Source organism: Colletes latitarsis, chromosome 13, assembly GCF_051014445.1.
Source record: "Colletes latitarsis isolate SP2378_abdomen chromosome 13, iyColLati1, whole genome shotgun sequence".
NCBI lineage: Eukaryota > Metazoa > Arthropoda > Insecta > Hymenoptera > Colletidae > Colletes > Colletes latitarsis.
In genome coordinates, this window is record NC_135146.1 from 10,681,966 (window position 1) to 10,694,045 (window position 12,080).

The 12,080-nt window shown below is 38.0% G+C and overlaps 2 protein-coding genes across 4 annotated transcripts in view; one reads left to right on the top strand and one right to left on the bottom strand.

Annotated features, from left to right (window-relative positions):
• Positions 1-12,080, bottom strand: part of Chat (Choline acetyltransferase) — a 123,356-nt gene that overhangs the window by 6,990 nt on the left and 104,286 nt on the right. The window contains exons 4-10 of one of the 2 annotated variants that reach the window (XM_076780837.1): positions 9,957-10,137; positions 9,654-9,828; positions 8,700-8,929; positions 6,275-6,486; positions 6,045-6,167; positions 5,752-5,938; positions 1,562-1,762 (exon numbers count right to left, since the gene is read on the bottom strand). In XM_076780837.1, the coding sequence (XP_076636952.1) occupies positions 1,562-1,762; positions 5,752-5,938; positions 6,045-6,167; positions 6,275-6,486; positions 8,700-8,929; positions 9,654-9,828; positions 9,957-10,137 (1,309 nt within the window). Of the gene's footprint in view, positions 1-1,561; positions 1,763-5,730; positions 5,939-6,044; positions 6,168-6,274; positions 6,487-8,699; positions 8,930-9,653; positions 9,829-9,956; positions 10,138-12,080 lie in introns of both variants that reach the window. The other variant, XM_076780836.1, reaches the window with a different exon arrangement.
• LOC143349522 (uncharacterized) overlaps positions 1-12,080 on the top strand; it is a 228,747-nt gene that overhangs the window by 2,885 nt on the left and 213,782 nt on the right. Inside the window, exon 1 of one of the 2 annotated variants that reach the window (XM_076780852.1) lies at positions 5,792-5,910. The exons of the other annotated variant lie outside the window; for it this stretch is intronic. The gene's annotated coding sequence lies outside the window, so the exon portion shown is untranslated. Of the gene's footprint in view, positions 1-5,791; positions 5,911-12,080 lie in introns of those variants that run through there. 2 annotated transcript variants of the gene reach the window in all.

Here is a 12,080-nt window from a genome sequence, read left to right on the forward strand (position 1 = left end):
TTTTTTTCTCGAAAGTGAGTAAGATTTTGACGGTATGTCTATTGACCAAAAATTATTGTAATAGACCCTCCTAGCTAGAAATAATTTTTTCAGAACGGTTTGAAAATTTTTCTTTTTCGTCGAAAAATTTCTGCACCTATTTGAATTTTTTTCTCGAAAGTGGGTAGGATTTCGAGGATATGTCTAATGACCAAAAATGATTGTAATTGACCCCCACAACCGAAAACAATTTTTCCAGAACGATTTGAAATTTTTTTTTTCGTCGAAAAATTTAAGCACTGTCGATTTCTCTTAAAAATTTGTTTTTCATTTTTAATAAATTTGTTTGAGGCGCTACGGAAATTTTGCCTAATACTTTTTTGTAGGTATCCACAAGCTCTACTTCAGAAAAAAATTTCATTGAAATATATTCATTATTGTAGGAGGTATGGCCGTTTGAAAATTGGGCCATTTTTATGGGGTTTTTTCCATTTTACGGGGTCAAGGAACAACTTTTTCAACATTGTTAGAATTTCTACATATTCTAGACTAAAATACGCGTTGTTTGCTTTTTTAAACATTAAAATCCTTCAATTCGTTCAAGAGTTATAACGTTTTAAATATTCGCATAAAATTTCGGGGTACCATTTTTGACTTCACATAATATTTTCGGTCAGAAATTTTTTTCTCTAAAGTGGTTAGGATTTCGAGTATATGTCCATTGACCAAAAATTATTGTAATCGACCCTCCTAGCTAGAAATAATTTTTTTAGAACGGTTTGAAAATTTTTCTTTTTCATCGAAAAATTTCTGTACCTATTCGAATTTTTTTCTCAAAAGTGGTTAGGATTTCGAGTGTATGTCTATGCACCAAAAATTATTGTAATCGACCCTCCTAGCTAAAAATAATTTTTTCAGAACGATTTGAAAATTTTTCTTTTTCGTCAAAAAATTTCTGCACCTATTTGAATTTTTTTTTCAAAAGTGGATAGGATTTCGGGGATATGTTTATTCACCAAAAGAGATTGTAATAGACCCTCCTATTTAAAAATAATTTTTTCAGAACGATTTGAAATTCTTTTTACTTCTCCACCCGCTTTGAAGGAAACTATGTAGCGTGACGAACTTCCAGAATCTTTTCTATTCGTTCATTCTCGAGGGCACGGAAGCAAAGGGGCGTCGTACGAGTACTTGAACGCTTTCTTTTATTCTCAGTAACAGTTTCGAGTGTCGGGAATACAATAGTACTTCCATCCTCGAAGCTCGACCCACGGAATCGTTACTTCCGCCGTCTGCGTCGACTCAAAAATGGTAATTTTCTGGAGCACTCTCTTCCGTGGCCCCTTTTCTATCGGAAATTTCACTTGCACATGCAATTGCAAAGAAAGATGAAGTGAATTTTGTCTTTTCTTTCTATCTATTTCAAACGAAAAATCATGTTTTAATAGATCAAAATAGCCTCCAGTTGCCTCTTGGTCACAGAGTCTTGATTAGACTCTGAAGAGGCGCTGATAAGTTCAGAACAGAGACTATAACTTCCCTAAAAGTTTGAATCATCGATCGAGTACCGATTCACACTGACCTGGGACGTCGAGAGGGCGAAATGATTAATGATCCCGTAAGCCTCGTCCGCGAAGATATCTGGAACCGGTTCTCCAGCTTCCTTCGCGGCGTAACAAAGCCCCATTAAATGGTTGTCAATTCCTTGTCCAGTTATGTTGTCGTTCATCTCTTTAGTCTGCCTCTGTACAGCCAGATCGAACAATTCCTTGATTCTCTCTTGCTGAAAACAGAAAAATTTCAATTACAAACAGACGCGAGGAACCCCCATCTCTAAGATAAATACGAGTCAATAACTGACAATTAATCATAGCAAGTGTAATTGCAAGTTTGTTTCGGAAGGCTCTCGTTTCGTGTTGTGAATAGAAATGGCGGAATGTGGGCTTGTACGCGAAGCTCGTTAGGGTTGAACAACGCGCGGGGTAGTCGATTTCATTATCGTGCATTTTCGATGAACATCGGCGTAATTGCGGGGAACGTAACGGCTGAAATAACATCGTGATAAACGAGAAACAACAGCTCGTTGCTGTACTTTTCGCAGGAGGGTTGGCCCGCGGAAAGAAAGCAAACGGGGAAAGCCCCGTGAAAGTTGCCCAGGGCCACTCGAGCCACGCGCAAACACTCCAAAGGGAAAGAGAACCGAACACGAGCTGGTCTAATTGATTGCCTTTTTTCGAGGGCTTTTCTTTCGTTTATCATTTCCTCTCTTTACCCGACCATCCCCCTTGGGCCCCTTTCGAGATCCCCGTATTTATATTCTTTCCTTAGGTTTCCCCCAGTATGCTGAAAACGTTCGAAAATCTCGTTAAGATATGGGGTAGTCAGTCGAGCGCCCTCTGGCGGGGAGCATAGGTGGCGCCACGTGCAGAAACTTCCATTAGAAAATATTCCCCGATCGCTTCGAAGGCGATTAATTATTTACAGAATAGAAATAGAGTTTATGGAACATGCAAAGTCGAGTCTCGTTTATCGTAGGCTCTGTTCGCGATTTTAAATGGCGAGAATCTCTAGGAAATACAGCCAAGTTTCAGTTACACTGTAAATGGTGAACTGAACTCTTTGGGTGCCTTAAGATGTTGGGTAGTCAGTCGAGCGCCCTCTGGCGGGGAGCATAGGTGGCGCCACGTGCAGAAACTTTCATTAGAAAATATTTCCCGATCGCTTCGAAGGCGATTAATTATTTACAGAATAGAAATAGAGTTTATGGAATACGTAAAGTCGAGTCTCGTTTATCGTAGGCTCTGTTCGCGATTTTAAATGGCGAGAAACTCTAGGAAATACAGCCAAGTTTCAGTTACACTGTAAATGGAGAACTGAACTCTTTGGGTGCCTTAAGATGTTGGGTAGTCAGTCGAGCGCCCTCTGGCGGCGAGCATAGGTGGCGCCACGTGCAGAAACTTCCATTAGAAAATATTCCCCGATCGCTTCGAAGGCGATTAATTATTTACAGAATAGAAATAGAGTTTATGGAATATGCAAAGTCGAGTCTCGTTTATCGTAGGCTCTGTTCGCGATTTTAAATGGCGAGAAACTCTAGGAAATACAGCCAAGTTTCAGTTACACTGTAAATGGTGAACTGAACTCTTTGGGTGCCTTAAGATGTTGGGTAGTCAGTCGAGCGCCCTCTGGCGGCGAGCATAGGTGGCGCCACGTGCAGAAACTTCCATTAGAAAATATTCCCCGATCGCGTCGAAGGCGATTAATTATTTACAGAATAGAAATAGAGTTTATGGAACATGCAAAGTCGAGTCTCGTTTATCGTAGGCTCTGTTCGCGATTTTAAATGGCGAGAAACTCTAGGAAATACAGCCAAGTTTCAGTTACACTGTAAATGGTGAACTGAACTCTTTGGGTGCCTTAAGATATTGGGTAGTCAGTCGAGCGCCCTCTGGCGGCGAGCATAGGTGGCGCCACGTGCAGAAACTTCCATTAGAAAATATTCCCCGATCGCTTCGAAGGCGATTAATTATTTACAGAATAGAAATAGAGTTTATGGAATACGCAAAGTCGAGTCTCGTTTATCGTAGGCTCTGTTCGCGATTTTAAATGGCGAGAAACTCTAGGAAATACAGCCAAGTTTCAGTTACACTGTAAATGGTGAACTGAACTCTTTGGGTGCCTTAAGATGTTGGGTAGTCAGTCGAGCGCCCTCTGGCGGCGAGCATAGGTGGCGCCACGTGCAGAAACTTCCATTAGAAAATATTCCCCGATCGCTTCGAAGGCGATTAATTATTTACAGAATAGAAATAGAGTTTATGGAATATGCAAAGTCGAGTCCCGTTTATCGTAGGCTCTGTTCGCGATTTTAAATGGCGAGAAACTCTAGGAAATACAGCCAAGTTTCAGTTACACTGTAAATGGTGAACTGAACTCTTTGGGTGCCTTAAGATGTTGGGTAGTCAGTCGAGCGCCCTCTGGCGGCGAGCATAGGTGGCGCCACGTGCAGAAACTTCCATTAGAAAATATTCCCCGATCGCTTCGAAGGCGATTAATTATTTACAGAATAGAAATAGAGTTTATGGAATATGCAAAGTCGAGTCCCGTTTATCGTAGGCTCTGTTCGCGATTTTAAATGGCGAGAAACTCTAGGAAATACAGCCAAGTTTCAGTTACACTGTAAATGGTGAACTGAACTCTTTGGGTGCCTTAAGATGTTGGGTAGTCAGTCGAGCGCCCTCTGGCGGCGAGCATAGGTGGCGCCACGTGCAGAAACTTCCATTAGAAAATATTCCCCGATCGCTTCGAAGGCGATTAATTATTTACAGAATAGAAATAGAGTTTATGGAACATGCAAAGTCGAGTCTCGTTTATCGTAGGCTCTGTTCGCGATTTTAAATGACGAGAAACTCTAGGAAATACAGCCAAGTTTCAGTTACACTGTAAATGGTGAACTGAACTCTTTGGGTGCCTTAAGATATTGGGTAGTCAGTCGAGCGCCCTCTGGCGGGGAGCATAGGTGGCGCCACGTGCAGAAACTTCCATTAGAAAATATTCCCCGATCGCGTCGAAGGCGATTAATTATTTACAGAATAGAAATAGAGTTTATGGAACATGCAAAGTCGAGTCTCGTTTATCGTAGGCTCTGTTCGCGATTTTAAATGGCGAGAAACTCTAGGAAATACAGCCAAGTTTCAGTTACACTGTAAATGGTGAACTGAACTCTTTGGGTGCCTTAAGATGTTGGGTCGTCAGTCGAGCGCCCTCTGGCGGCGAGTATAGGTGGCGCCACGTGCAGAAACTTCCATTAGAAAATATTCCCCGATCGCTTCGAAGGCGATTAATTATTTACAGAATAGAAATAGAGTTTATGGAACATGCAAAGTCGAGTCTCGTTTATCGTAGGCTCTGTTCGCGATTTTAAATGGCGGGAAACTCTAGGAAATACAGCCAAGTTTCAGTTACACTGTAAATGGTGAACTGAACTCTTTTGGTGCCTTAAGATGTTGGGTAGTCAGTCGAGCGCCCTCTGGCGGGGAGCATAGGTGGCGCCACGTGCAGAAACTTCCATTAGAAAATATTCCCCGATCGCTTCGAGGGCGATTAATTATTTACAGAATAGAAATAGAGTTTATGGAATATGCAAAGTCGAGTCTCGTTTATCGTAGGCTCTGTTCGCGATTTTAAATGGCGGGAAACTCTAGGAAATACAGCCAAGTTTCAGTTACACTGTAAATGGTGAACTGAACTCTTTTGGTGCCTTAAGATGTTGGGTAGTCAGTCGAGCGCCCTCTGGCGGGGAGCATAGGTGGCGCCACGTGCAGAAACTTCCATTAGAAAATATTCCCCGATCGCTTCGAGGGCGATTAATTATTTACAGAATAGAAATAGAGTTTATGGAATATGCAAAGTCGAGTCTCGTTTATCGTAGGCTCTGTTCGCGATTTTAAATGGCGAGAAACTCTAGGAAATACAGCCAAGTTTCAGTTACACTGTAAATGGTGAACTGAACTCTTTGGGTGCCTTAAGATATTGAGTAGTCAGTCGAGCGCCCTCTGACGGCGAGCATAGGTGGCGCCACGTGCAGAAACTTCCATTAGAAAATATTCCCCGATCGCTTCGAAGGCGATTAATTATTTACAGAATAGAAATAGAGTTTATGGAACATGCAAAGTCGAGTCTCGTTTATCGTAGGCTCTGTTCGCGATTTTAAATGGCGGGAAACTCTAGGAAATACAGCCAAGTTTCAGTTACACTGTAAATGGTGAACTGAACTCTTTTGGTGCCTTCGTCAGGGACGTTGTTTTGCTGATTTGCGACCTGTGTTTCAGGGTCCCCTTGGCACATGGCCTTCGCCCAGGCCAGGGCCTCTGGACTAGCCGCCCTGATGCAGTCCACCCTTCCTAGAGCGAACCTTCTGGTGCCAGCACTCTCGTAAGTTGCAACCAAGTTTCCATGCAATCTACGCAGAATCAAAATTCGACTATTAAAATAAGATTCTCTTAGTAAAACACTTATTTTTAGAGCTCGATATCTCTGCTATGTTAATTTATAAATTTCATATTGACCTGAAGTGTGTGAGTTGCAATGCTAGCTGTACGTAGACGTCAGGGCTGACTTTGCACGATTTTATGAACTCTTTGGAGTAGTCTTCGAACCGCAGAATGCAGAGGTCCAGGTCCTCCACTAGCCTGGAAGATGATAAAAATGGGAAATCAACTTTCATATTGAAATTATGGAAAAGAAAGATTTTTGTTTGAACTTTATTGATTGGGGGAATTAGGAAATAGTCACTCACGCGTCGAAGGCCGTCATGGCGTCCCTGATGTGGTTGAGACTTTGCTCGGATAGGTGCCATTCGAGCTTCTCAGGCGCTGGCAAATGGGATGGAACCATGTTTTCGTCAGGTGGAGACATGGAGTCGACTTTTTCAGTTATATCTTCGAATGCTTTGAAAATAGCTGGCGCTTCCCCTGCTGAATGCTCGTACGTTAACCCCCACATCCCATCCTTGGTACAAACAAACGAAAAATAGCGTGAAGGAATTATAAATTATTTATTAATTGTGCAAAACGTGACTGAAAGTCTTAGAACAAGATGGTAAATATACCATAGATCGAGTTAATTTTGCTACAGATTCGATTAAAAATTGCTGAGAAATAATATTTGTTATTTCTGTAACTGTAATGGTGTCTGAAACCTGATAAATATTTCTGGAATTTAGTTTCAGGAATTTTTAATAATTTTGTTGAGGGTTGAAACTTTTTATAACATAGATCGAGTTAATTTTGGTTACAGATTCAATTAAAAATTGCTGACGAATAATATTTGTTATTTTTGATTCTATAATGGTGTCTGAAACAAATATTTCTGGAATTTTTAATAATTTTGTTGAGGGTTGAAACTTTTTATACCATAGATCGAATTAATTTTGCTACAGATTCAATTAAAAATTGCTGAGAAATAATATTTGTTATTTCTGTAACTGTAATGGTGTCTGAAACCTGACAAATATTTCTACAATTTAGTTTCAGGAATTTTTAAGAATTTTGTTGAGGGTTGAAACTTTTTATAGCATAGATCGAGTTAATTTTGCTACAGATTCAATTAAAAATTGCTGACAAATAAAATTTGTTATTTTTGTATCTGTAATGGTGTCTGAATCAAATATTTCTGGAATTTTTAAGAATTTTGTTGAGGGTTAAAACTTTTTATAGCATAGATCGAGTTAATTTCGCTACAGATTCAATTAAAAATTGCTGACAAATAAAATTTGTTATTTTTGTATCTGTAATGGTGTCTGAAACAAATATTTCTGGAATTTTTAAGAATTTTGTTGAGGGTTGAAACTTTTTATAGCATAGATCGAGTTAATTTTGGTTACAGATTCAATTAAAAATTGCTGACAAATAATATTTGTTATTTCTGTAACTGTAATGGGTGTCTGAAACAAATATTTCTGGAATTTAGTTTGAGGAATTTTTAAGAATTTTGTTGAGGGTTGAAACTTTTTTTAATAAATCTTTAATGTTTTCGAAAGTACATTTTCTGTAAAAATTTCCTATAAAAATATGAATTATTAATTATGCAAAAGATGGCAAAAAATCGTGGAAACAAGATCCACATTTATATTGTTACAAATTGAAATAATATTTGCAATTTTTCTAATTGCAATGGCGTCTGGAACATGTTAAATATTTCAAGAATTTAATCTCAGGAATTTTTAAGAATTTTGTTGAGGGTTGAAACTTTTCTAATAAATGTTTAACGTTTTCGAAAGTACATTTCCTGTAAATATATGAATTATTAATTATGCAAAAGATGACAGAAAATCGTGGAAACAAGATCCACATTTATATTCTTACAAATTGAAATAATATTTGCAATTTTTCTAACTGCAATGGCGTCTGGAACATGTTAAATATTTCTAGAATTTAATCTCAGGAATTTTTAAGAATTTTGTTGAGGGTTGAAACTTTTTCTAATGTATTTCTATAAAAATGTGAATTATTAATTATGCAAAAGGTGACAGAAAATCGTCTAGAAAATGTTAAATATTTCTAGAATTTAGTTTCAGGAATTTTTAACAATTTTGTCGAGGGTTGAAACTTTTTCTAATGTATTTCCATAAAAATGTGAATTATTAATTATGCAAAATATGACAGAAAATCGTGGAAACAAGATCCACATTTATATTATTACAAATTGAAATAATATTTGCAATGGCGTCTGGAACATGTTAAATATTTCTAGAATTTAGTTTCAGAAATTTCTAAGAATTTTTTGAGTGTTGAAACTTTTTCTAATGTATTTCTATAAAAATGTGAATTATTAATTATGCAAAAGATGACAGAAAATCGTGAAAACAAGATCCACCTTTATATAGTTACAAATTGAAATAATATTTGTAATTTTTCTAACTGCAATGGCGTCTGAAACCTGAGAAATATTTCTACAATCCAGTATTAATTTACTTAGAGAGTCTGATCATCGACAGAATGATCTACTCGCTAGATTCACTGGAAGTAGATCATGCCATAAGTGGTCAGCCATACTCGACAACATTCTCGTCTCTAGAGTCATTTTTTTAATTTTGTTTAGAATGAGTATTTAGATCAAATTTAAAAAATCGACGACTATTTTTTAGAATTATTTTGAGAAGTTGCATCTGTAAACATTTAATAGGCTTCTTAATTGAGTTAAATAATTTCTGGCGTACGAACCTTGCCCAAAATGGCGTGGAAAGTTTTGTCGAACCATCGATTTGCACCCAGATGTCTGGAACCTCCGCCGTGAAGAGCATGATGGAGCACGTTCGCATAATCTCGATCACCGATCCATCTGTCCTCTTTTTTCAAAGGATTGTTGAAAAATGGCGGCAAAACGTCCTCGTCGATGCACACGATGCAGAGGCATCTTTCCAATAATTCCAGATTGTGTCGATTACGCTCGTCTGAAAAGCCCTTTTATCCTTATTTCCCATCTATTTATCAACTAACATTGTCAACATTAAATTACAATAATTATCGAAAATTCACGGGACAAATCAACTCCACAAAATAAGAAACTAACATTGTTTTTTAAAATTCCCCTAATAATATAAATTCAAATAAACTTTCTAAAATGCATAAAATTAAAAAAAAAGCTGTTTGTGAGATAATTAATTAAGTTAAACTCAGTGCTCAAATTTGTATGTTTTTTATTATAGAAGAATAAAATTAAATTTTATGGTCTGTCAAATCTCCTCATTTTAATGTTATTAAATTTTGAATTTTCATTATTTGGGAAATTTATAATCATGAAAAGCTACGATCGACCAGTCTTTTAATATTTGAATTTAAAATGTTTCGAAAAGTTTAAAAGAACCGTAAATAAAAAGTGTTCGCCAATTTTGCAGACGGTGACTTTACTGGATTATTTATCTCGTTACGCGATCGTTCATTCGATTTGCAGCAGGTTGTGGAAGGTCTGGGGAGCTAATGGGAATATTGTGAATATTGGTGAGCGTAGGACAGCCAGTTAATTATGGCTGTAGGTGGCAAGGGTTGCTCCAAAACTTCTAACGAAATTACTATATACCCTCGAAACAATTCGTAATTCTCTCTCATAGAAATCGTAACGCAAATTCCAGGATTTAATTTACGAGACGATCGTTAAATTTTCAAAATTCTACGTACTTTTGAGCAACTCTTCTCTGGCTTTCGCCCACGCAGATCTCTTAGCTGCAGTTAGAATACCAACTGGAGGAGTCCTTGGATCAGCTTTGGTTTCCATAATGGATAAAATTTGCTGCACTAATTCCGCCTCGGTGATTCGACCTCGGTCAGAAGCCCTAACTGGTACGCTATAAAACTATCAAAAATATCTCGATGGAGTAATAATTATTTTTCTGAGAAACTTAGACTCGATCAAATTATTATTAATTTAGATTTGATGAAATTATTATTATAGGTGGGTTCTATAGAAAATAAAGTATATACTTGATTGTGATGAGCTACGATTATGTGATCGCCAGATATAGCTCTGTCCAGGATAATTTGTTCGTCGCTGTTCACCCCTGGTCGTCGATAGATTCGAAACATTTGATAGTGTTGCGCCATACAGAGGGGTTGCATGCTCTTTCCATCCTTCGATTTCACCCGTTCCACTTCTAATCCGTTTCTTAAACAAGAACAAGTACATTTATATATTAAAAAGTACGAAAACTTTACACGCGTACAGTTCCGAAACTATTCAAGTTCTACCCATAATTAAATCGCCATTGGAAGCGGTGAAGCTTCCTCTTCAAAATTGCTTTTTGGTTTTTCTCGATCCGACTTCCCGTTTCGGAGATATCGCAATTTATATAAGAGCGTAATTTTTTAAAAACTCCGCATATGGCGCTTCCCGTGTTACGACGGGCTACTGCCGCGCATTGAAATTACTAAAAACTTTACACGCCTGTAATTCCGAAACTACTGGTGCTTTATTCAAAATTAAACAGCCGTTAGCGGCGGTGAAGCTTCCTCTTCAAAATTGCTTTTTGGTTTTTCTCGATCCGACCTCCCGTTTCGGAGATATCGTAATTTATATAAGAGCGTAATTTTTTAAAAACTCCGCTTATGGCGCTTCCCGTGTTACGACGGGCTACTGCCGCGCATTGAAATTACTAAAAACTTTACACGCCTGTAATTCCGAAACTACCGGTGCTTTTTTCAAAATTAAACAGCCATTAGCGGCGGTGAAGCTTCCTCTTCAAAATTGCTTTTTGGTTTTTCTCGATCAGACTTCCCGTTTCGGAGATATCGCAATTTATATAAGAGCGTAATTTTTTAAAAACTCCGCTTATGGCGCTTCCCGTGTTACGACGGGCTACTGCCGCGCATTGAAATTACTAAAAACTTTAATTACGTGCAGTTCCGAAACTACTAGTGTTTTATTCAAAATTGAGGAATCGTTAGCAGCGGTAAACCTTCCTCTTTGAAATGGCTTTTGGTTTTTGTCGATCGGACTTTCCGTTTTCGAGATATCGTAATTTATGTAAAGTGGTATTTTTCTTAATTCGACTATCTCTGTCTTCGTCTGACGCGTCGGACCTCTTTGTCGCGCGCGTAGTGCTGACCTACTCCAATCACGTGACTCGCGTGACCTAGTGACGGCGTAGTATTTCCAAGAATTTACTACGCATTGTTTACTACTACTCGCGCGAGGTCAATGAACCCTTCTATCACCTGAACTAGCCATCGCGTCGACTCGAAACTAAAATCGCTATATCTCCGGAACTAATTAAGCTATCGACTGGTTCGAGCGCTCATTTTAAAGGGTATTTCATCCCCTATCCATTGAATACAACTACTTTTATAATTTACGCTGTCTTCTATGTTTATTTTGTCATTTACTTTGACACTATATTTCTAAAGAACTTTCAGCAACTCCTATCGATCATACGACTTGTATGGGATAAAATTGGATTATAAATTTTTTATTTAATTGAAAATAAATTTAAATTTGTATAGAGGATTTCTATAGAGCATTTTCTCGTAAATAATTGTTTTCTCTGGAACTAATCGTGGCATCGACTTGAAACAAAATTCGTTTTCAAGTGCGTTTTATCTTCTTAATTTTCTGTATGAAGTTTAAGTATCAAGTTTGCGGATTTTGAGTAATAGTGTTGAATAGTTTTGTGCAGATTTTTAAAATATACTACTTGAATCAGTAATAATTCCTATCGATCGTACGACTGGTGTAGGATAAAACTGGATTAGGAATTTTTCGTTTAATTGAAAATGAATTTAAATTTGTATACTGGACGTTTGCGTAATTGCTGTGCCATTTTTTCGTAAATAAAAATTGCATTCTACAGTAGGATGCCTCCTTAATTCCTCGAAACGAAAGAAGAAAGCGTTTCTACCGCCACTTCCTTTCGAGGAATACGCTTTGAGACTGCATCCTTTACGTTCCTCTCGTAACGAGTCTCTTTATGCTCGCGTTCTATGGATCTTAGATCCCGGATTTCCTCGCAGACGTCTTCTCTCGCTAAATTGATTTCGGTGCGGCTTCTTTTTGTCCTCCGACGAATCAGCGGTTGGAAACGACAGACTCCTTCGAGTACTCGCGTAGGAAGC